Source organism: Gorilla gorilla, chromosome 1 (genome assembly GCF_029281585.2).
Source record: "Gorilla gorilla gorilla isolate KB3781 chromosome 1, NHGRI_mGorGor1-v2.1_pri, whole genome shotgun sequence".
In the NCBI taxonomy this organism is placed as follows: Eukaryota; Metazoa; Chordata; class Mammalia; order Primates; family Hominidae; genus Gorilla; species Gorilla gorilla.
In genome coordinates this window covers 179,958,835-179,984,855 of record NC_073224.2, presented here as the reverse complement: position 1 = coordinate 179,984,855, position 26,021 = coordinate 179,958,835, and the positions used below count along the sequence as shown (strand labels likewise).

Below are 26,021 nucleotides of genomic sequence, written 5' to 3'. Positions count from 1 at the left end.
CAGAGGAAATAAGCCAAGCTGGCTTCTAGAGATTTCCAGGTGTTGGAGGGCCAGGTTTTACAGGGTTTCCAGTGGGTTCTGATAGTTACATAGCCAGCGCTCCTGTCTGCCCTCACTAATGACTTGAAATCAGTAGCCTTTAGCACTGGCTGCATGTTAGACCCACCTGGGCAGCTTTAAAAATTACCAGTGCTCAGGCGTCACACCAGACCAATTAAGTCAGAATCTCAGGAGGTGAGAACCCAACTCAGTACTTTTTAAAAAATTCCCCAGGTGATTCTAAAGTAAAACCAGGATAGAGAACAACTGACTTTAATAAAAGCTTCTGGCTTCAGTGGGCCTACTGAATGAAGCTTTTGTGAGAAGGAAACTCATATATGTCAAATATCTATAAATGACAGACATTTCCACATCATCTAAAGAATTATCCCTGTGAGGTAGAAATCATCCCCATTTGACAGATGAGGAAACTGAGGCAATGAACATCTTAGTTTCCTTTTTAAGACAACAGAGGCAGGGTTATGTCTGTGGCTTGAACTAATTCATTCATGTAACAAACATGTAAGTGCTTACTATATGCTGGGCACTATAGGACAGAATCTTTGCTTCATGGAGTGTGCATTCTGATGGAGAGAACAAAGAGATGCATCAAAGAATGTCAGGTAGTGATAAGTGCTATAAACACAGCTAAAACCAATGATTAGGGGATGGAAAGTAATGATAGTTGCCATTTTAGATAGATAATTCATCAATGACATCTTTAAAAAAGTGACATTTAAATAAAACCCTGAATGGAGGAGAAACAAGAGAGCAAGCTGTGAAAATATATGGGTAAAGAGCATTGGAGGAAAATGTTACAGCAAAGGCTAAGGCCATGAGGCAGGAGTGATTGGTGCATCAAGCAATAACTGAGAGCAGAGCCTGGGTGAGGCAGAATGAAAAGGGAAGAGAAATGGGTGAAGTGTTCACAGGGCTAAAAGGCCCCATGGGCCACGCCATGTGACTGAAGCTGATTCGTGTGCGTGTGTGTGTGTGTGTGTGTGCTTCTCAGCATTCTTTTTTTTTTTTTTCCCTCTGGTGATTCTCTCCTTCATTATCCCCTTCTGAAGACAGCAACTATGTTTTGCTTTGTGGTGACTACTCCTACCCCATGCCAGTGCACTATGGTTTGGTTGGATTGACTCTCCAGTTCCAAGTCCAAGCTTGATCTCTGATTAGTTTAAGCCTATCATGGTATCCCAATCACAGTCTTGGTTCAATGATGGACATAAAACTCAATCTGAGCCTCTATATGAGAAGAAATACTTGCTACAGTTTCTTAGATAGTAAAGTTCTCTCCTTCTTGGGAGAACACCTATCCAAAGAGTGAGCTGTGAGGATGTGATGGCCATAGGTACCATAGCTATTTTGCTATTGTAGAATGTCCAAGTAGTTGAGGGACTACCATATAGAGCCTGAAGATGATGCCAACAGCAGGTAAAGCATATCAGAGAGCCAGAAAGAAGGCAGATCCTTGATTTTGATATTTGAATGGCTAGATCAAACCATTCCTGCAGCCCTTGCTGCTGCCAGAATTTTCAGCTAAATAAACCAAAATCTCTATATTGTCTAAACCAATTGAGTTTGCTTTTCTTCCCCTTCAATAGAAGTAGTTCTAATTAGTAACTAGTATGAGTATTTTTTTTTCCTTAGTAAAAGGAAGGCCAAGCCTTCACCATTTTTCTGTTTTCTTGAGTGATAGGTCTTCAAGAAATGTTTGAGGGGTGTCAATGAGCCTCTTATGCTACTCCTCATTTCCTTTGAATTTTCCCTTGTCAGCAGTCATACTGGAACTCTGCTCTTTGCTTTCTGCATCATCTTCTTCTCTCTTGTTCACAGGCTCCACAGTGAAGAGATTCAAATTTGAGATCATACTTCATTTTTGTGAAATACTATTTTAGACTTTAGACTTTACCATGTTTAGAGGGGCCTAAGCTGTTTTTATATGTGTCTTAATGGGAGTTCATCATAGTTCTTAGATCTGTGGCTTAAGGTCTTTTGCTACTTTCGGAAGCTTCTCAGTCATAATTGCTTCAACTTCATCTTTATTCTCTTTCTCCTATTTTTCTTTGACTTCAGTTACATGTGTGTTAGATGTTGTCACCATTTCCTATGTGTCTCTTGCATACTTTTTTTTTTTCTGACAGGGTCTCACTCTTTTGCACAAGCTGGAGTGTAGTGGCATAACCAGAGCTCACTGCAGCCTCGACCTCATGGGCACAAGTGATCTTCCCACCTCTGCCTCCCAAGTAGCTGGGACTACAGGCATGCACCTCTATGCCTGCCTAATTTCTTTATTATTTGCAGAGACAGGGTTTCACCTTGTTGCCCAGGCTGGTCTCAAACTCCAGGGCTCAAGTGATCCTCCCACTTAGGCCTCTCAAAGTGTTAGGACTACGGGTGTGAGCCACAGCACCCAGACTCTTACATACTTTTAAATGTGTTACATCCTAATTTTTCATCCATGCTTCAATCTGGATATTTTCTATTGAACTATATTACAGTTCACTGGTCCTCTCATCAGCGATGTCTAATCTGTTAAACCCAGCTATTGAGCTTTTAAATTTTAATTTTTATAAATTTAAGTGTAGATATTCCATTTGATTCCTTTTATAGATTCAAATTCTTTGCTGAAAATTCCCCATCTTGTCATTCATTTTCTTGAACATATTAATTACAGTTATTTCAAAATCTATGTCCTGCTTTACATCATCCATGGCAATTTTTAATTGAAGCTGGACACATTGTACGAAAAACTTAAGAGATTTTGTATGATACCTCCTTTCACAGAGAGCTTTTCTCCCCCTTCTGTCTGGTAGTTCAGTTTGAATTCCAAGTAAGAGTCTTCGAACAAATATTCTTTTGTATTTTATCTAATCTTCTAGTTATTCTTGCCAGGAGGTTTGGCTTGCTGGAAAGTAGTCTCTCCTTGTCATTAGCGTAAGTCACAGATATTAAGTATTTATGTGAAAATTATATGTACATTGAAAAACAAGTTCCCAGGATTTTTATGATTCTTAATGATATAAATTTTCTAATAAAGGCAGTATATATAAAATGAGTTATTTTAATTAGGTTAGTAGGGCATCTTTGAGTGCAGAGAGGTCCCAGGAAAGAGAAAATTCACAGTTCTACACACCCATAAGGAGTATCTTTTTTTTAGTTTCTGTAAAATGCCCCTCCTTCACTTTCATAACATTTACCTGTGGAGCTAAAGAATAGACAGAAAAAAATGGCTCACTCAGTGCTTAAGAGCATTTAGTCATCATAGATCCAGCAGTACAGAAACAAGAAGAGACCAAGACATTGACTAAGTAAATAAGCAGTGAGCTATCACAACAACAATGCAACAGCAACACTACCCCAACTCTGTGGTTCTGGAGAGTGACACATTGCCTATAAAAATTAGTGATGTGTTGCCTATTTTGTTTGTCAGACTCACAATCACCCTATAAGATCAATAGGGCAGGTTTGCATTTTTCTTTTATATTTTGCCCATTTTAGATATGAGAAAAATGAGTCAGAGAGAAATAAAATAAGTGTCCCAACATAAGTTAGTTATTTAGTTGTGTGAGACTTCAATTTATCTTTTTACATATTTTTCTGCTATTCCATATGCTATGGTCTTAATTGTGTACCCCCCACCCCAAATTTATATGTTGAATCCCTAATCTCAAAATCTGACTGTATTTGGAGGTAGGGCCTTTAAAGAGGTGATTAAGTAAAAATGAAGCTGTTAGGGTGGGCTCTAATCCAATCTGACTGGTGTCCTTACAAGAAGAGGAAATTTAGACCTATAGAGACACCAGGGATGCACACACACAGAGGAAAGCCATGTGAGGACACATCAAGTATCCACCTAGCATCAGAAGAGCTACTGCTATAGTGTTTTTCAGCATTCTCAGCCCTAGCCACGTGTGAAACCTCAGGTCAGATGAACAGCCACGTGACATCACTTCAATGGTCTCCTCATTGAAAATATGATGCTTTGTAAGAGATCCAAGTGCAGCCACCTTCTTAGAGCCTTAAATTATGTCGCAGTCCAAGAATCAGCTGTATGGAATCCCCTCTGAAATCCTTCCTCCAGCTGCTTGGCATTTCCGTGGAGACCCTAGAACCATCTGTGTGGTGACACTAGCTACTAGATTCTGATAGTAACACCCCTTCCTCTATGTTCCCTTAGCCTTAAGGTGGTAGCTGCTTTCTACAGTTACTAATGTCTGGATTATCTCCCTGTAGTGGATTGAATTGTGTCCTCCTCAAAAATACGTTCAAGTCCTAATCACTGGTACCCGTGAATCTGAGCTTATTTAGAAACAAGATATTTTCAGATGTAATCAAGTTAAGATGAAGTCATTCTAGATTAGGGCAGGCCCTACTTAGAATGACTGGTGTCTTTATAAGATAAAGAAGAGGAACACTTGCATACAGAGATATATAGAAGACAGAAAGAAGAAGGCCTTGTGAAAAGAAAGGCAGAGATTGGAGTTACACAATAACAAGCCAAAGGAGGCCTGTGGCTACTAGAAGCTGAAACCGGCAAGAAAGAACTCTTCTCTAGAGTGTTCAGAGAGAGTCTGGCCATGCATACACCTTGATTTTATATTTCCAGCCTCCAGAACTGAGAGAATAAACTTCTATTGTTTTAAGCCACCAAGATTGTGGTATTTTGTATGGCAGCCCTGGGAAATGAATATACTCACCATATTCTCTTTTATCCTTCAGCCTTTGGATACTTACATAACCAATCCCCTGTAGTAAATTCCCTCTGCTTGAAATACCTGGTAAAGTTTCTTAGGTTTTTCCACTTGGATACAGACTGATATATTTAATCCCGGACACACACACACACACACACACACACACACACACACATACACACACGCGTGCACATTCAGTACTTTATATTTTGATCCAAAGGGCAATCAGTAAATGGATGATGGATATAGTAAATAGAAAAACTACAACAGCAGATTAATATCAATGCATATTTTTTCACCTGTCATATTTAAAACTTGCTAATTGCTAAATATTTTCCCCAATGCATCGTTACAATTTTCACTTAATAATATGTCTTGGAAATCTTCCTGTAGCAACCCAGTCATGTTATTTTACAACTGCATCATTTTATCAATTGGTTATATTGTAATTTAATTAAATAGCCCACGAAGGATCTTTCTGCTATTTCTGTTTTTAAAAATGTTTACCAAAAAAACCTACACTAAACATATATATACCTCTCACAGGTCTTTTTTTTTGTGGAGACATCAGTGGAATAAATAACTAGCTATGAGCTTCTTTGATCTAAGTGACTGTGCACCTGAAATTCTGCTAAATAATACTAACTTCCGTAAATGTACTGCATTCATCTATAATGGCTACCACTAGAGAATGTCTCATGATAAAACCTGGAGAATTGTGCCTTTTATGATCCAACTGGCCTAAAAGAATAGCCATTAAGGTGATTCTCACTCCCATTTTTCCTTCACTGGGGAGCTATTTACATTTCTGAGAGAAATGAGATGAAACCCAACAAGCAAACCACTCAAACTAGGCAGCATAGTCAACAATAGCTGTGAAAAATGGAAAGTCTCTCTGGAGCAAAAAAATAATGGAACTCACCTGTAGGCAAATCAGATAACAAATCAGAAGAAGCTCTGGTCAGCATCTCAACAAAATTCTGCCATCTGTGCAAGAAAAGGAAACATAAATTGGTGATCAATATGATTGCCCTGAAAGAATGTCCAGTGAAGCTCTGTTTATATTGGTAGTGATATTGAATAAGCTTTTTGATACTTCTATCATTTAAGGTCCAATGCAGGAAACAGAAACTACTTTGTATATCTTTATTAAAAAGGGTTTTGATATACAGAATTATTGCAAAGCCATTAGAACAGAAAGTTCTAAGTTTAGGGTTAGGCCTCAGCATATGTGGTCCAGAGATCAGGGAACAGCAAGAAAATCTGGCTGATGTCTCAGTTGCCCCTAGCTATGAAGTTGTCATCAGGCAGTACAAATTGCTTTCTGGCCACTGGAAAATGAAACAAAACAAAACAAAACAAAAAAACACTTGCCAGTTTCTGCAGTTGCTACTGCTGTTGATATAAATAAATAAATAAATAAATATAAACTGTCTCGGTGCCACTGGCCTCTCACCACTGCTTCTGCCTTTCAAATCTCGTGAAATTGCATCTCACTGACAGAATTTAAAGCAGTTCTAGAACTTTGTGTCAAGAGGGTTTCAGAAAGGTTCTTTCTAGCCTTCGCAAGTATGGAAAGCATTACAACAGAGAAAATCATAGAAGGGGATAAATATGAGTTCTGAGTGCAAGAACACAATAGTCAGTGAATTCCCAAGTGGAAATTACATTGAGTAATATGTCTGCAAGAGACAACCAGGTAATCGTTTAAAGCTTAAAAAGTACTTTAGCAAAACTTTGACATTGAAAATCACTTATATTTGCTTGCCCAGCATCCACCTTCCATTTATATATAAATATGCTCTTCTCTGGGGTGACAGCTACTGGTTTCCTTTTGAATACAGTATGGATGGGACTACGGTATGGTCAAAGTCCCATACCTTGCCCTAGCCAACGTTGTGACCTACCCCCTCTAGTTAATCTCAATCTATTTATCCCTTCCTCCCTTCTTCCCTCCCTCACTTCTTCTCTCTCTCCCACTGTCTCTGCCTTACTCTTTGGTTCTATTCCTTTCTGAAGTTTATTTTTCTCCAATTTTGTGTTAATTCATATCCTTTGAAAATATTTCCTTTTACTTGTGTTAGCAAAAGACAGTTTCTGTTGCTAGCAACCAAACCTCAACTAAGTATGTTTATCTTTCTCCATCTTGTCCATCAGAAGAAGTCAAGTGAAAATGAAGAGCAAGTTGGGAAATATATATACTGGGTTTTTAAAGAAAAGTTCTAATGTCATATGACTTTATTATCTTTAAATAAAATGAGTTAAATAGGGAACTAGTTTATTTTGCTTATACTTCATGAAGGCTTTCCTATATATGACATAACATTTAGAGAAATTATTTGGTCAGGGTAAGTATCACGATATTGGGCTTTGAACATGTGACCTCCAGAGTTTCATGCCACTTTGGGCACATGATTAGATAGATAAGTGATGGATATGCAGGACTGCCAGTCAGATAAGCTGATGACTATATCAGACGCGGTAGGTCTAGGCAGGTAAGAGAAAGCCGAACAAGAAGTAGCAAGCACTTTTGAGGAATATTAATAATTATATAAAGATCTGATATTAGCACAGATCTGCAAATAAACTACAATAGAAGCATCTCCTGTCTTCTACACTTCCTGCAATTTCTTTCCAGACTATTTTAAGAAGTCCAGGTTTATGGCTACAGCACCTTCTGACCCTTTGATGAAAAAAAACACAAAACAACAACAACAACAACAAAAACCTAGATCCATTAATATTTACACATTACACAACATTTATTTTTTCAGAGATATTAGGAATTATCAGGTAGTGTTCTCTTAGATATCAGGTATGATATGAGATAAGGCCTCTGGATAAAATGACACCAGAAAATTTTCTGCTCATTCATGATTATATGCTGACAGCAGGGGAAGCAGATTGAGGGAAATTTTTTTAACTATATTGCCTGATTTGAATGGTATAGGACTTACATGACCAATACAATTTTTAAGATCCTTCTAACAAAATATTTCTTTTCTCCCACATTCTCTACATTACCCCCAAGAACTTCAAAGTGCTATTCACAACTTAAATTTGGGAGTGGGTTCTAGTTGCCATAGCAGGCACTATAATTCTAATAACGAAAGTAGGTACCAAACCTCCAATGTCAAGCCAGGCAGATCAGGACTGGAGGACAAGTTCTGTGAGCCTGATTCTAGATTCAGGCAGACCTGATTTCAAATCCCACTTCAACTGAGTTTTTCAAGTTAAAATGGCATGGAGTGAACATTCTGAGTACTTTCTGTGCATTATCTCATTTAATTGAGACAACCATCTTATGGGGCATGTAAGTGACTTGTCCAAGGGCACATGGATCAATGGGACAGCAGGGATTTATGCCCTGACTCCAAATCTATTCGAACGTAATGTAACTTGACTTCATTTACATTTTTGTGGTCTTTGCAGTTCCATGGACACAGCCGTAGTGTCTTCTGACATTTATTTTTGCAGAAGTCTGATGTCAGTCTGATTTTTGGTCATTTGTAATTCATTTTCTCTTTATTTGCTTTGGTTTAGTTTTATTGGGTTTTTGGATTGGATCCCTGAATAATTGCCTTTGTCTTTATAATATAAAAGTTTTGTTGGAATGATGTGAATACATTTTTTCTTAATTTAGCTTACATCACACTGAGTCCCTTCAATCTGTACAGCTGTACCAGCTCTGCAAAGTTTCTTTTGTTGGGACTTCCGTTTTTATTTCTTTTCCCATTTTTTCTAGTTTTCTTTTTCACAATACCAAGGCCTCTTAGGTTGAATCTCTATTCTTATTCTTTTATATCTACTATCCTCATTTTCTTCTTGGTTATTTTTCTCTAGGTTTTGTAAAAGCCTCTTAAATTTGACATTACATATTGATTCCTTGTTACCTCTTAATTCTGCTATGAAAGTTTCAGTTTTCTTGAAACCATCCATATTTACCAAAATTCTTTCTAGTTTCTTCTGTTCATGTTTTGTGCTTTTTAAGTTTCATTTTTGTGTCATTTAAATCTCATTATGTTGATTACTTTCCAATTCATTTCAGTGGAGGACATGGCTTCTTATACTCTACAAAAAAATCAATGGTTTTCTAAATTTTTCTTAGAGTAGATTAATTTAAAAGGTCTGGTGAGATTTGGAGCCTGCAGAATTGTGGCTCCCTTTCCATGTTTTGTAGTGTGTATTTGCTTTTTTTAAAAAAATTAGGTGTTTTGCTTCAAATGAATATCTATTCACATTCAGTACAACCCAGCAGATGAGTTGCACTGATTTCCTTTGGCCTTGCTCACTGCTCACTAGACCTGAAGTCAAGGGCAGATGACAACTTCCATCCATTCCTGGTGCCTCTCAGGCATACACCTGGTGCACCTTGGTAGGGCAGAGATAGGATTTTCTCACCACATTTGTTGTATATCACATACCCCATATTGGTATAGTATGCCATAAGCTATATGCTCCTCATCATATACAACTGACAATGATCTTCCTCTCCATACTAACCTCTACAACTTTATTATCAGATATTACCTTCATCAGATGCAAGCACCATAGTCATATTTTTCCCCTTCCCACCTTGCTTACTTCAACTTTCTGCTGTCATTCTTGATAGCTGAGCTCTCCAAATAGGCACAGAAGAGTCGTGTGTGGTTAAGTGTGTATCCTTGGGCAGGGGAGGGAAGGAAAGGAGATGTGGGGAACCAGAGTGCTCGGGCTGCACAATAAAACAACACTTGTGTAATTTTCTGGTTGGTCAAGACTTGGGTCCCCAAATCAAGGGGAAGATTGTGGTGAAGGGATAAAGTATTTTCTGTTTTCTGCACTTCTTATAGGTGGGTAGGGCACAGCTTGGGGCAAGCAACTAATTGATTTTCCCATATTCCGTTTATTTATAGTTAGTGAAGATTTCTTTTGTACATTCTGACACTAGAGTCCCTGTTAGTCAGTTTTTGCTACTCATGTGTTGCTTGTCTCTTTCCTTCTTCACAGAAATTTTAGTTGGGGGTTGTTAGGCAGATGTCATTTTATACAAAAAGCCTTATATATTAAAAAAAACAAACAAACCTAAAGCACTAAACACACAAAATGTAGGCTATTTTATTGAAACATCCTTGTAATACTGATGAAGGTAATTTCAGCTGGTATGCTCTTCTATGAGGGTTATGAAGGCTTAAGTCAAAAGGTTTGCTGGTGTTCACCTCCCAAGCCCATTACCTTTCTTTGCCTCCTGAAATGTATGTTCCAGCCATAATGAACAGTATGTACAGTATGTAGTTCTCCCAACTTATTTTTGCTTGGCTTTTGTCTCAGCACATACTGCTCCTTATCTCTGAAATACTCTTTCCCGTCTCTTACCTGGTTAACTCCTACAAATCCCACCAAGCTCAGCTGAGACATGGTATAGAATATTGATAAAGAGTTAGCTCTGTTCAGACTGCCAGGATCATAAATTAAGTCCCATGATTTGAAGAATTGCCTTCAGAATCCTGTAATCCTCTACTTTAGTCAAGGGAAACAAAATATGCCAGAAGGAGGAGCCAGACAGGAGGATTACGGAAGAGGCCTTTAGCCTTTAGGGACTATATTAGTTTGCTGGGGCTGTGTTACGGTCTAAATGTTTATATCTCCCTCACATTCATGTGCTGAAATCCTCACTTCCATGGTATTAGGAGCTATGGTCTTAGGGAAGTGATTAGGCTGTGGGGGCAGAGCCCTCATGCATGGGATTAGTGTTCCTATAAAGGAGGCCTAAGAGAGACCTTTTTCTGCTTTCACCATAGGAGGTCACAGCGAAAAAAACACCTGTCTCGAAGGAAATGGACCCTCACCAAACACTAAATCTGCTTCTGTCTTGATCTTGGAGTTCCTGGCCTCCAGAAATCTGAGAAATAAATTTATGTTGTTTATAAACCACCCAGTCAATAGTATCTTGTTATAGCAGTCCAAATGGTCTAAGACAGGCTGCCATAACAAAATACCACAGATCACATGGCTTAAACAACAGAAAATTATTTTCTCACAGTTCTGGAGGCTACAAGTCCAAGATCAAGGTGTCAGTAGGTTTAGTTTATTCTGAGGCCTATTTCCTTGGCTTGCAGATGGCCACTTTCTTGCTGTGTTCTCTGTGCATAGTCTTTCCTCTGTGCACCTACATCCCTGGTGTCTTTTTGTGTGTCCAAATGCCCACTTCCTATAATGACAGCCTTTAGATTGGATTAGAACCCACCCTAACAGTCTCATTTTAACTCAGTTATCACTTCTTTATTTTCACTTTTTGGCAGACAGAGTCTCACTCTGTCTCCCAGGCTGGAGTGCAGTGGCACGATCTCAGCTCACTACAAACTCTGCCTCCTAGGTTCAAGCGATTCTCGTGCTTCAGCCTCCAGAGTAGCTGAGACTGGAGGCACGTGCCACCACAGCAGCTAATTTTTGTATTTTTAGTAGAGGCAGAGTTTTCCCAGGTTGGCCAGGCTGGTGTTGAACTCCTGACCTCAAGTGATCCTCCCACCTCGGCCTCCCAAAATGTTGGGATTACAGGCATAAGCCACCATAACCAGCCTATCACTTCTTTAAAAGGCCCTCCAAATATAGCCATATTCTGAAGTACTGGGGATTAAAACATCAGTATGTGAACTTTGGAGGGATACAATTCAGCCTTAATAGCCCTAACAGAAGTAAGAGTCAAAGAAGCCTAACTTTTGAGAGTAATTTATTTAATGTCTCTAAACCTTAGTTTACTCATCTGTGAAGTGGTTCTAAAAGGAAAACCAACTCATGGGGTTGCTGGGACTATGCTGTCCCATGAGAGCACCTAGCCCCATACCTGGATGTATTAGGTGCATATGCATTAATTCTTTATCCAATCAAGTCAAGGGGTTATTTTGATCATGTAATTTAACCTTGCTACTGAGATGCTCATTCACTTGCATTGTTTTTCTATGCTTTAACCTTCTTGTTCATGTACTAAGTTATATTCTTTCCACCTTTCAGTTAACTGGGAGAAGTACAGCCCTTCCCTGATATAGAGGCAATAAACTCTGAAATCTAAACAGATGAATTTTATTTTTCCCTTTTGACAGATGGGAAAATTAAGGTTAAGAGAAATTTGTTGCTTATCCAGGCTCCCAAAACTAGTGTATTTCAGAACCAGGTCGCCAGCTAGGACTCATGCTGGGTTTCTCCATAGATGGGGGCTGAAGAGGTGGTAGAAGGGCTACACTGGTAAGGAAAGTTTGCTTCCAAGCTCTGGGCTTGTTTGGATCATACCTGCCCCTGGAGCTTAAATGTTTCCCTCCTGCGTCCTGGAAGAGAGGGCAAGAGATACTAAACTCAAATCCAGAACTCTGTTCAGCATCAAGCCCAAGGGTGAAGCCAGCTCTGGAACTTAGGCAGTTTGGCCAAAGCCTCTGTGCCTAGTCATTATCTTATAAACTGAATTTCATAGGACTTGTAGGAGAATCAGTGTAGTGTAGTGACCAAGAGCCAAGACTGAAGGTAGAGAACCTACATTTGACTTAGCCTTATTGACGAATTCATTTATTAGTTGTGTATTGGTTTTAGCCTCTCTGTGCTGCTGTGCCTCAGTTTCCTCACTTGAAAAATAATATACCTACTTCATGGGAAAGTTGCAATAATTAAAAGAGTTAATATTTATAAAGCACTTATTATTATTTTCTGGAAGAGAAAAGGCGGCAGGTCTGATTTCTAAGGCACAGCCAATGGGCAGATCTATACCATATTTCTAATAGCTTGCTACCTAACACTTTTCCTATTCCCTTCAGAAGTAATTGCTGAATCAGACACCTCATGTTTCCTTCATCTTCTAAAATCCTCTGGTTGTTCCTGGGATTAGCAAAACCAGTCTTTTTCAACTTAATTGCACTCTCAGTAATGGGCCAGATGTGTATGATAAGTCCTACTTGTGGCTGTGTCAATTGCTCCCCTCTTTTCATGAAGCTTCCATAGCAGCTTTATTATTTATCCCTTCCCCCAACACAATTTGGCTTGTGTGCATGTGTTTTAAACTGGTTTGAAGCATTTAATTTTGCCAATACAATTTTAGAGTATTAGTTTGCCTCCTGTTCTCTCTCTGCCCTCCTTAATTACCATTCATTGCAAAGTCACACAGAAACATTAAATGCTAATTCTGATTTACATGCTCCTGGCCAAGAACACGGGTAATAATTTCCATCCAACAAAACCTGAACTCATTTTACATAAGGGTGATTCAGAGTAGAGATTTGAAATCGTAATCAAGTCTTTCTCAAAATCGCCTTATCCTGGCAGTCATTCACTAATGTCTCTGCTAATTGGTAGGCAAATGGCAAAAAAACAAATCTCAATGTTAAAACAACAACAACAACAACTTTGTAACAGGGTTTGTGAAATTGCTCCTCTCGTCAACTCTCACAACATGACAGTTTAAGGAGGAAGCACAACTCATTTTATTTGGTTAGATGGGGCTAATCCCACATCACCATAATCCCTCCTGATGTTTTATTGATTCTAAAGGACATTTAGTCAGGAAGCAGCTCAGCACTAGAATCCTGCTAATTAGCAAGCAGCCGCATTCCAAATGGGTTCCCAATTGAACAGCAGATTAATGGACAATATGTACTAAAATAATGATTCGTGCATTCAGCTTCTAAAATGTGTGTCTAAATTGCATCTTTAATCTCTTAAGGATATAGGTTTGCATACAAAGCCCTTAACAAAATGGATTTAATTCAACAAAAGAAGCTTTAGCCAATGACTGTTTAGGGATGAAACAGGTATATTTCTTATAAATGCAATTCTTTTTTAGTTCTTATGGTTGTGATATCCTTGAACATTTAAAAGTCAAAGACAGGTGAATAAAGAAATCTGTGTGCTTCTCTGATCTGCACAAAAACAGTGAGAAATTGAGAGTGTTGATAGGATAGTAAGTAGCCTAACATTATTTGCTCCACATTTTCTCTTGGTCTCATATTCCCGATTCTCAGAATCTTGGTTCTGGATCTCAATTTTTAATCAACAAATATCTATTGAGTCTCTACTACGTATAGATATAATATGAGCTTTGATACTTGCTTTTTCTTCCTTTAGATTGGTGCCTTTTTGGTAGTCTTAATTTTGGCCTTGCAATTTTCTACTCGGCTCTTAGCTCAGTTTTCTGCATTTCCAGCTTAACCACACCTCTCGCCTTCATCCAACCACCCCCAAGGTTTTAAAGAAGGCAGACTCTCATGTCCAAAGCTGGCACAGTGGAAATTCATTGACTAAGCTCAATATCATAACCTCATTATTCATATGTTCATCGATTGATGTGGCTCATAACCTTTACCTTTTATTTTTCTGTATTGCTCTTATCACCATGTGATATGCCATATATTCTAACTTATGTATTATTTATCTTTCCCATTAGAATATAAGTTTCATGAGGAAAGGGGCTTTGTTTTATTCATATCTATATTCCTAGTGTGTAAGAGTAGTGCTTGGTATGTAGTAGGTACCCAGTAAATGCTTGCTAAATAAATGAATAAGTAAATTCCTTAAACATTTACTGTGTACCTATCATGTGCCAATGATATGGTTTGGCTCTGTGTCCCCACCCAAATCTAATGTCAAATTGTATTCTCCATGTGTTGAAGGAGGGGCCTGGTGGCAGGTGATTGGATCATGGGGGCAGATTTCCCCCATGCTGTTCTCATGATAGTTTTCACGAGATCTGATAGTTTAAAAGTGTGGCACGTCCCCCTTCACTGTCTCTTTCTCTCTCCTGCTTTGCCGTGGTAAGATATGCTTGCTTGCCCTTTGCCTTTTGCCAGGATCATAAGTTTCCTGTGGCCACTCAGCCATCCTTCCTGTTAAGCCTATAAATCTGTAAGTCAATTAAACCTCTTTTCTTCATAAATTACCCAGTCTCAGGTTGTCCCTTACAGCAATGTAAAAACAGACTGATACAGAAAATTGGTACCAGGAGAGTGGGGCACTGCTATAAAGATACATGAAAGTGTGGAAGTGACTTTGGAACTGGGTAATGGGTAAAGGTTGAAACATTTTGGAGGGCTCAGAAGAAGACAGGAAGATGTTGGAAAAATTTTGAAACTTCCTAGAGACTTGTTGAGTGGTTTTAATCAAAATGCTGACAGTGATATGGACAATGACGTCCATGCTGAGGTAGTTTCAAATGAGAATGAGGAACTTTTTGGGAAATGGAGTAAAGGTCACTCTTTCTACGCTTCAGCAAAAAGAATGACAGCATTTTGCTCTTGCCTTAGAGATCTGTGGAACTTTGAACTTGAGAGAGATGATTTAGGGTATCTGGCAAAAGAAATTTCTAAGTAGCAAAGCATTCAAGATGTGACCTGGCTGTTTCTAAAAGTGTACAGTCATAAGCATTTACAAAGAGATGGTCTAAAATTGCAATTTATGTTTAAAAGGGAAGCAGAGCAAAAAAGTTTGGAAAATTTATAGCCTGACTATGAGGTAGAAAGGAAAAGCACATTTTCTGGGGAGAAAGTCAAGCTGGCTGCAGAAATTTGCATAAGTGATGAGGAGCTATATATTAATAGCTAAGACAATGGGGAAAATGTCTCTAGGTCATTTCAGAGATCTTGGCAGCTCCTCCCATCACAGGCCTGGAGGTCTAGGAGGGAAAGATAGTTTCGTGGGCTGGGCCCAGGCTGGGCTTGAGGCTCTGTGCAGCCTCAAGACGTGGTGCCCTGCATCCCAGTTGCTCCACCTCCAGCTGTGGCAAAAACAGGACTCTGTGCCTGTACAGAGTCCGCACTAGGGCACTGCCTAGTGGGGTTTGAAAAGAGGGCTACAGTCCTCCAGACCCCAGAATGGTAAATCCACTGACAGCTTGCAACCGTGTGCCTGGAAAAGCCACAGGCGTTCAATGCAAGCCTGTGAAAGCAGTCAAAGTAGCTGTACCCTGAAGAACCACAGGGGCAGAGCTGCCCAAACCCTTAGGAGCCCACCCCTTGCATCAGTGTGCTCTGGATGTGAGACATAGAATCAAAAGAAATTATTCTGGAGCTTTAAGATTTAATGATTGCTCTGCTGGGTTTTGGACTTGCATGGGGTCTGTAGCTCCTTTCTTTTGGCACATTTCTTCCTTTTGGAATGGGAGCATTTACCCAATGCCTGTACTCCCACTGTATCTTGGAAGTAACTGACTTGTTTTTGATTTTACAGGCTCATAGGTAAAAGGGATTTGCCTTGTCTCAGATGAGACTTTGGACTTGGACTTTTGCATTAATGCTGGAATGACTTAAGACTTTGAGGGACTGTTGGGAAGGCATGATTGGTTTAGAAACGTAAAAAGAACATGAGATTTGGGAGGACCTGGGGGCAGAATGATATTGTTTGGGGCTCTGTGTTCCCACCCAAATCTCATGTCAAATTGTAATCCCCATGTATTGAAGGAAGGGCCTGGTGGGTGGTGATTGGATCATGAGGGCGGATTTCCCCCATGCTGTTCTTGTGATGGTGAGTGAATTCTCATGAGGTTTGATGGTTTAAAACTGTGGCACTTCCCCCTTCGCTGTCTCTCTCTCTCTCCTGCTTTGCCATGGTAAGACGTGTTTGCTTCCCCTTTGCTTTTCACTGTGATTGTAAGTTTCCTGAGGCCTCCCAGCCATGCTTACTGTACAGCCTACAGAACTGTGAGTCAATTAAACTTCTTTTCTTTGGAAATTACTCAGTCTCAGGTAGTTCCTGTAGTTCCTTATAGCACTGTGAGAACAGACCAATACAGCCAAGAACTAGGCTAGATGTTGGAAATATAGTGTGAGGAAAATAGTCATGCCCCTTGCTAGCATGGAGATCACTATGTAGACATTAAACTAACAAATCACACAAATACACACATAATTACAAATACTGATAAGTGTTAGCAAATAAAATGACTGGGTGCCATGAGAGAGTACAGCACAAGGAACCTGATTTTGGTGAGGTGGGTAAGGAAGGCCTTCTTCAAGTTGCTTGTGAGATAGGGACTGGGAAGAATTTATGTATCTGCATCCCTGAGAATATTTTGAGGGATTACCTCTCTAATTCAGTTCAAGTCAATGTATCCCCAACCCCCAATTCAGTTCAAGTCAATAAATATTTATTGAGAACCTACTATGTGCCAAGCACTGCTCTAGACACTTTGGATACATCAATGAATAAAACAAAGACCCTGACTTCCCCATGGCTCTATCATCTACTGTCTGTCAGGGAGATATAGATAATAGCTATACAGATGATAAATCAGCAAATTACCTAATTCATTAGAGGTTGATAAGTGTATAAAAGAAAACAAAAAGAGACTAGCTGAAGGGGAACAAAGGATGGGGACCACAGCTTTAAATAGGGTGGTTAGTGTAGTTCTCATTGACAAGGAGATATATGAGCAAAAACTTGAAGAAAGTGAGGGAGTTAGCATAAGGATATCTGTGGGAAGAGCTTTCAAGGTAGAGGGAACATTCAAAAGATAGGTGTTAAGGTGAAGTCTGCATGGTGTGTTTGAGGAAGAAAAGAGGCATGGTGTAACTGGAACAGATTAGGGAAAGGAAATTTTAGATGGAGCCAAAGTGATAGGGGAGAAATTCTTATAGAGGACTTTGATTTTTTTTTTTTTTTTGCCTTCTATGTGTAATAACATACTCTTGCAGTGTTTTGAGCAGAGTAATGATGCAAACACTTTTAGGTTTTTTAATAGACAGCAGTAGCTGTGGGAGTGAGGATAAACTAGGTATAAGAGTAGAAACAGAGTTCAGTTAGGAGCTTATTACAGAAATCCAGGAGAAAGATAATGGTAATGTGGATGGGTGTCGTTAAGTAACAATAGAGGGGGTGACAGGGAACCAGATTCTTCATATGAGTTGATTTGCTAATTAAATAAATTAAATCAATAATTAACAATCTTTCAAAGCAGAAAGTACCAGGCCCAGTTGGGTTCACTGGTGAATTCTACCAAAAATTTGAGAAAGAAATTATAGTAGTTTCCCCTTATCCACAGGGTATATATTCCAAGACCCATCGTGGATGCCTGAAACTACAGCTAGTACTGAACCCTATATATCCTATGCACAAATTTCTTTTTCCTTCTTCACAATTGTACAAATAGATTTGTTCTTTCTGTAGATCTTAGAAACCTCAGCATACATTTTTTTCCCTCATTAAGTTGAGAGCCTTCATCTTTTTACATAAGAAAGTACTTTACAGTTTATCTTTGGCATATCCAAGTTGCCAGCATTACTACTTTTTTGCTTTGAGGCTATTAATAAGCAAATAAGCAAAATAAGAATTACTTGAATACAAGCACTGCGATACCATGACAGTCAATCTGATAACCAAGACAGCTACTAAGTGATTAACACAGGTGTAACATATACAGCACAGATACGTTGGATGAAGGGAAGATTCATTTCCCAGGCAGAACCAAGCAGGACAGAATAAGATTTCTTCATGCTACTCAGAACGGTGCACAACTTAAAACTTATAAATTACTTATTTCTGGAATTTTCCATTTAATATTTTCAGATCATAGGTAACTGAAGTCATAGAAAGTGAAACCACAGAAAGGGGAAGGCTACTATAATTTGTCTTTTTCTCTGTGTGCTTTTAAGGTTTTTTCTTTACCACTGGGTTAAGCAATTTGATTACAATGAACTTTTGCATGGTTTATTTCAAATTTCTTGTGTCTGAAGTTCATTGAGCTCCTTGCATCCATGTCTTTATAGTTTTCTCCAAATTTGAAAAAAATTGCAGCTATTATTTGTTCAACATACTTTTCTTCTCTTCATCCCTCTCTTCCTTTTCTGAGATTCCAATTTCCCATGTATTAGGCTGCTGGTGTCACAAGGCTCAGTGATGCTCTGTTAGTTTTTCCTTCATTTTTTCACACTGAGTTTTATTTTACATAGTGTCTGTATCTATGTCGTCAAGCTTATTTATTTGTTATTGTGTTTTATCTTCCGTTGCTTCCATAACAAACAGTTTTCTTTCAGGTATTGTATTTTTAAAATAAACCTCATTTTTTTAAAGTAGTTTTAGATTTTACAGAAAAAAATTTAAGATAATACAGAGAATTTTCATATACTTCATACTTGTTTTCCCTTTTTGTCAATACCTTACAATCATATGATACTGTTGCTATGATTAATGGACCAATATTGATACATTATGATTAACTAAAGTCCATAATTCCAATATCCTTAATTTTTACCTAATATTTCTTTTCTGTTCCAGATTCCCTCCAGGCTATCCCATTACATTTAGTCTTCATGTCTTCTTATGTTCTTGTTGGCTGGGACAGTTACTCAGATCTTCCTCATTTTTAATGGCCTTCACAGTTTTGTGGAGCACTGGCTGGGCATTGTGTAGAATGTCTCTCTGTTGTGAATTGTTTAGTGTTTTTCACATTATTACACTGGGGTTACATGTTGCAGGGGAGAAGACATTGTATTTTTTATCTCTAGAAGTTCTATTTGGATCTTTTTTAATCTTCCTTATCTTTCATTATGTTCATGCCTTCTTGAACAGGAGAAGTGTATTTATAAGTGCTCTTTTAATATGCGTGTTTACTAATTGTATTATCTGTGTTGTTTAGGAATCTGCTTTTATTAACTTGTTTTTCTGTGAATAATAAGTCCTGCTTTTCCTGCTTCTTTTTGTGCTTAGCAATTTTTGTATACATTTTAAAATTGTGATTTTTGCATTGTTGATTGAGATTTTCTGTTCCTTTGAAATTGGCGGACTTTGTTCTTAGATATAATTAAGTTGCTCAAAAACATTTTGATCATTTTCAAGCCTTGTTAGAGTTTTAAGATTTGTTGAGTTTGTCTGGGGTAATTTGGCACCATTATTACAATGATGTACTTTTTTAAGGTTTCTACTCAATGCCGTATGTGTTATGAGGTCTGCCTCACTAGCTGGTGGAAACATGAAGTATTCCCAATCCTATGTGAGATCTAAAAATGTTTCTACCTCTTTCTTTTGGTGTTACCTTTCCTGGCCTTGGGTAGTTTCCTCAAATGGACACATTAGCCAGCACTTACTTGAAGATTTAAGGGTAACTCTTAGAAATCTCCAGAGATGGCTCCCTGGGGATTTCTCACTTCTCTACTCCTCTGTACTGTGCATTTTAGTCTTTTTGGCCTTCTTGAACTCGAAACTCTGTCCCTTTAACTCAGGGAGAATGCTGGGCTCTGCCTGAATTCCCCATTCCTATGCGATAAGCTAGGCTCACTTGCTTTATTTTTCTTCTCCCAGGAGTCATTGTTCTGTGCTGCTTGCCGTTCGATGTCTGAGAATCACTGCTTCATATATTTTGTCCTATTTTTAGTTGTTTAAGGTAGAATGGTAAGTCTAGTCCCTGATAGTCTGTAATGATTGTAAGTGGAAGTTTCCTGCTTTGTTTTTCTATGGCCAAGAAGACCCTTTGGTTGCAATAAAAGCAAACATTCTTAACTCCATCAAGTGATGAAATCGATTGCTTTACACATAGAACTCCTACTCTAAAGACAGATCTATGTGATTGGCATCCTAACAGAAGACAGAATGAATAAAAAATTCAGGCTGCTATCACAAAATGTCATTCACTAGGTAGGAGTCTAGAAAATCAAGATCAAGGTGCTGGCACGTTAAGTTCTTGCTGAGGACCCTCTTCCTGACTTACAGATGGCTACCTTTTGTATCTTCACATGGCAGAGACAGGAAACTCTTATGTCTGTTCCTCTCATTACAAAGACAATAATTTCATCATGGGGGTTTCACCTTTATGACATCATCTAAACCTAATCACCCCCCAAACCAGTCTCCAAAAACCATCATATTTGAAGTTAAAGCTTCACCATATCATTTGGGGAAGGGGTGGTGGATACAAACATTCAGTTCTTAATAAGAGTTGACTTACTTTATTTCGTTTTGGTAACCCAAATCTTGATGGTTAAGCAATGTTTCCAGCAGGTTCAGGGTCAGATATAATCCATGCTTCCCACATATAGCCCTGACCTACAAGTTAAAAAAAAAATAAAAAAGATTTAATGTTTCACTAGGATACAAAATGTTTCAATAGAATACAATTAATATTTGTTTTTTCTCATAATTGGAAGCTGTATTATTTTGACAAAGAATTAATACCTGGGAGTACATTCTACCATTGAGGTATCCTTCAGGATACCATTTAGGACCAGAATGTGCAACTGAATGCTTACCAGCAAGTTTTTATTCAGTTGACACAGAGGTATACTTCATTACTCAGAAGTCACTGGGGTTTGAAATGCTGATCTTACATTTTTATCAGCCATGGAAGGGGTAGTCAATGCCTATGTATTACACATACTTGATTATATAGGTAAATTGCTAAATGTTTTTGTATCATCCATTTTGATTAGCCAAACAAGCTTGTTGTATTAGCAGGGTTAATATTACTATCTACATTTTATATATGAGGAAACAAAGACCTGGAGGGATGATTTCCTTAATGTCACATAGCTAATAAGTTATGGAACTTAGTCTAGAAACCAGATGCTCAGATAAATATTTGTTGAATGAATGAATGAGGTGTCATTGAAGTTTCCCAAGTTCATAATATGTTCTAAATCTTGTTCTGAACGAATACAAACTAGTTCAGTTCTCAGGTTGGTGGGCAAGTGACACTTAGATTCAAATATTTCAAACTTTTAGGGTGTAGTAACTTTTGTTGTATATTTAGAATAATGGCTAAATATATAAATGATAGAACCAAACAGACCTTATCTGAGCACAGATCTGCTGCCTGTGATCTCTCTGATCTTGGGAAGTTACTTAACCTTTTTTAGGTCCTACAACTTCATTTACTAAACAAGACTAGTACTTTCTATTTCCCAGGATTCTGTCAGGATTGCATGATAAAATTAGCATTTAGGATAGTGCCTGGTTCTTAGTAGGCATTTGATTAATATTTGATGAAATAAAGAAAAGATAGAGGGAGGAGAGAGGAAGCAGAGAGAGAGGAAAGAAGAGAGAAGAGGGGAGAGTACGGAAGAAGGAAAATAGAGAAATGGAAGAAGGAAGAAGAGAGGAAACAAGGGAGGGAGAGAGAGAGAGGTAGTGGGGTATCAAGGAAGGAAGGAAGGGGAGAAGGAAGGAAAAAAGAAATGTCAAGTTTAATGTGTGGACTATTTACACTAAATTAGACATTTCTAATAGTAACTATGTAAAAAATGAATATATAAGTAAATAATAGCAGCTACTAAAATTAGCTATTTAGTCCAAATATAACTACGGTTGAGCATCCCTAATCCAAAAATCCAAAATCTGAAACTTTTTGAGTGCTGACAGGTCACCACAAGTGCAGAATTCTACACATTTGTATTTAACACAAACCTCGTTTCATGCACAAAATTAATACAATTATTGTATAAAATTACCTCCAGGCTATGTGTATAAGTGATATACAAAACATAAATGAATTTCATGTTTAGATTTGAAGTTCTGTCCCCAAGATAGCTCATTATGTATGTGTAACTGTCCAAAATCCAACAAAACATTCAAAATCCAAAACACTTCTGGTCCCAAATATTTCAGACAAGAGATACTTGACTTGTATTTTTAGTCACTGTTACTATTTTTAGAGGAAGCTCAGTCTAGTGCCTGTATTAAGCCTATGTTTTTATATTGATACTTCAGCCTTTGCAGGGCTTTGTTGACCATGGAGAGACTGCCCTTCCTGAAGTCTGCCTTTTATCAGCTAACCAACTTATCCAAAGCCCATACTCCAACCATCTCTTTTATTGATGCACTCACAGAGCCACTATTTCCCTGCTCTAACCACCCTGGGGCCAAGTACAGAGCCTGCTGGTTATGCAAGCCAGCCAATCCTAAGCCTGCTCTGCCCATTCCCCACAAAAAAATCTCATGCCCACATTCCCCTCACTCTCTCTGCCTCCTGACAGAACCTGGCGCTTCCTCTGGCCCTGCATGGTGTGGCCTGGCCTCGCATGGTGTGGCGTGCCTGCTCCTCTTAGCAACCATGAGAAACAGACTGTCTTTTCAGTAGCAGTCATCTCATCTCCTGATCTGTTGGTTTCACCATACCTGAATAATCATAAAACCAACATTTTAAAATGACAACAAAAAGCTCATCTTCATTTGTCTTTATGAAAGGAAAGACAACCAGACGGGTTTGAAACCTGTGTGTTCCTGTGTACAGAGGAGAAATGTCAGGGAAGCTTAAAAGAGGGGGAAAAAAAAAGATTGATTTGAAACATGAAAAAATGAATAGAATTTGCTAGAAGAATAAGGAGTTGGGGGGCATTCCAGGCTGAGGAAAAGCATGTGTAATTATGGGTGAGAAAGAGCACGGTGCTTTTTAGAAGCAGCATATATTTTGACATTATCTGTTCTGCTACCATACCCCTTTCCAGGCTGGGCAGTAATTATCTGTTATTTGTTGAGCATTTCTACAAGGTGGTGGCTTACTCAGGGCTGGGATTGGGTATCATTCATTTTCTTATCACCATTGGCTAGCAGAGTATTGAAAAATAAAGGATCAATAATTATTGAATAAATGTATATATGGGTGAAAGAGGCCATGAATGCATGAGTTGAATTCACTGAAGAGTGGAATGTGTATGAGTGGAGGTTGGCAAAAAAATAAAGTTCAAGAGTCAGAGATTGGTCACACTAGGCCATTTTACTCCATAAATAAGAACTGAACTATCTTCATGATTAGAACATATTGATGTATTTTTAAATATAAATATTAAGAGATTATTCTAAAAACAGATCACCTACTTCTGGCAACACTGAGTTTTGCTTTAGGCTAAAATGAACAGCATATTAGAAATAGTACATCAGGGTTCCTAGAAGCAGACTGATTGATAGCTGCTAAGAACTGACTGCTGCCAGTTAGAGAGGCACAACAGAAACATCTACCAGAAAATCACAGCAATTCCATGTTATTCACGATTATTATTAAAATCCTTTAAAACATCAATATTCATAATGATGGCCCTTGGTAAGAAAATGTTTCTATGTAGTTTATTCTGTTTAATAAGGAAATGTTTTTAACCAGAAGTAAATAAAATATCTGTTATTAAAAAAACATGTGAAATAAACATTCATTTCCCAAAAATGCTCCTTGAAAGATCAGTGCACACTGTCTCAGCGCCCTCTTTTCCCACAGATAGCTCCATTTGCATTTTACCTCTTCATTCTGCTTAAACTCTGTTTACCAAGTTACTAGGAACCTCCGTGGTTTTAAATTTAATGAATACTTTTCAATCGTATTTATAGATGATCTTGTTGCAGCATGAGACATGGCCGATCATGCCATCCTTCTCCAAACTCTCTTTGTTTTTTGCTTTTCTTTTTTTCCACTCCCATGTCTCCTTTGATTGTTTTGAATTTCCTTTGTTGGCTTCTCTTTGTTTACTACTCCTTAACGATGAGTGCTCTCCTCAGCCTTCTTCCATTCTCACTTGCCATTACATCCTTGGGTGATCTTAACTACTATGAATTCCACTCCATATTGAAAAGTCTTAAATCACTATTCAGTTTTCACCTCTCTACCCAGATCAACGTGTTCAAAACTGAACCCATCACTCCTTCCTCTACCCCTCTCAATTACTCCTTTTCTGTTTCCTATCTCAGAGAATGGCACCACTATCCATCAAGTTGCCAAAGCCAGAACCTTGGGAGTCATTCTAGATTTCTCCTAAGTCAGGGCCCATATCTAATTAGTCATCAAGACTTGCTTTTCTACCTCCTTGATGTCTCCATCCCTCCTGTTACTGCCTTGGCTTAAAACCTCATAATTTCTTGCCTGGATTATTGAAACAGCCTTCTAAAAGGTCTCTCTGCCCCTAATTTTGCCTGATTCTAATCAATTCTCCAAATTCGATTGGAATGCTTTTTTTTCCCATTTGAATCTGATCATATCATTCACTTGTTTAATACCCTTCAATGATTCCTTTGGACCTTCAGTATAAAATTCATGCTCCTTAGAAAGACCCTTCATAAACTGGCTCCTACTTTCCATTCTAAAGTTGACTTGAGCAGGACTTACAGTTTCCTGAATTAGCCATGCTCTCATGTCAGTGCTTTCACATTGCGACTTCTACCGAGAACACTTTTCCCATCTCTTCCCCTGCCCCCAAGTTGTTTTTTTTTTTTTTTTTTTTTTTAGATGGAGTCTTGCTCTGTCACCCAGGCTGGAGTGCAGTGGCAGGATCTCGGCTTGCTGCAACCTCCGCCTCCTGGGTTCAAGTGATTCTCCTGCCTCAGCCTCCCAAGTAGCTGGGACTACAGGTATGTGCCACCATGCCCGGCTAATTTTTTTATTTTTAGCAGAGACAGGGTTTCACCATGTTGGCCAGGATGGTCTCCATCTGTTGACCTTCTGATCCGCCCACCTTACCCTCCCAACGTGCTGGGATTACAGATGTGAGCCACCATGCCCGGTCCCCCTGTCCCCGTATTCTTTGCCAAACTTGCCTGTCCTCTAAGATTCAGTGTTTACATCATCTCCTCTGGAGAGCTTTCAGGTGGGCACATTGGTGTTCCTTCTCTGTGTTCAGAGTTACTGCCGTCATTGCACTCTCACACAGAATTGTGATGACGTATTTAAAACATTGCCTTTCCCCTGAGCTCCTGGAGAACTAGGGAGCCCAAACCATAAAAGTCTGTTGTCCTCAGTGCCTACCACAATGCCCAGAACATATTGAGTGATTATTATGTCAAACGCAAGAATGGATTAAATATGCCATATTGATCAGAAAGGTGGTTGTTGCATTGGAAGAGGAGAAACATTCAAAGTTAGTAAAAATCTTTTTTATACTTTTAAGGCAGAGCTTCCAGTTATAGAAAACACTAAATATGAAAATAGAACCCGACAAACTACAGAAGGAGGTCTTACGGTCCTGGTCCACTTAAACACATGTCCTAGCTAGAGTCTTGCCACAAGAATGAACTTCACATTCACAAACCCAGGCTGTCAGTAAGGGGACTCCCTCCCAATGATGAGGAAGCTACATGAAAATGAAGCAAAGAGTAATTAAAACAACCTATGTTCTAGCTAGCTCTTCCTGGGAGGCAGGTTTGGGAGCAATTTGGGAGGGGTTTGTGCTATGAAGCAGAAAGAGGATGAGTTCAAATGTTGAAGAATATGGATTGTGTAAAAGGGTTAAACTGAGCCTGCATGCATAGAATGTCTTAGGTTCTACAACCCTATTGAATCTACATCTGACTTGGGTAATAGTTGGGGAAGTTAATAAATCAATGAATGTGTATCCACATTGCCTTGGCAGTCCTGACAGAAACCAT

At 38.7% G+C, this 26,021-nt stretch overlaps 1 protein-coding gene and 1 long non-coding RNA gene across 4 annotated transcripts in view; one reads left to right on the top strand and one right to left on the bottom strand.

The window, feature by feature from the left end:
* The window catches only part of C1H1orf87 (chromosome 1 C1orf87 homolog), a 140,911-nt gene that overhangs the window by 13,238 nt on the left and 101,652 nt on the right, over positions 1 to 26,021 (bottom strand). For all 3 annotated transcript variants that reach the window (XM_063698199.1, XM_004025885.5, XM_055361399.2), the window contains 2 exons: positions 20,629 to 20,726; positions 5,662 to 5,726 (listed from right to left, as the gene is read on the bottom strand). In XM_063698199.1, the coding sequence (XP_063554269.1) occupies positions 5,662 to 5,726; positions 20,629 to 20,726 (163 nt within the window). The remainder of the gene's footprint in view (positions 1 to 5,661; positions 5,727 to 20,628; positions 20,727 to 26,021) is intronic.
* LOC129526644 (uncharacterized) overlaps positions 6,304 to 26,021 on the top strand; it is a 66,093-nt gene continuing 46,375 nt past the window's right edge. Inside the window, exon 1 of the long non-coding RNA XR_008671359.2 lies at positions 6,304 to 6,438. This is a non-coding gene — a long non-coding RNA (uncharacterized lncRNA). The remainder of the gene's footprint in view (positions 6,439 to 26,021) is intronic.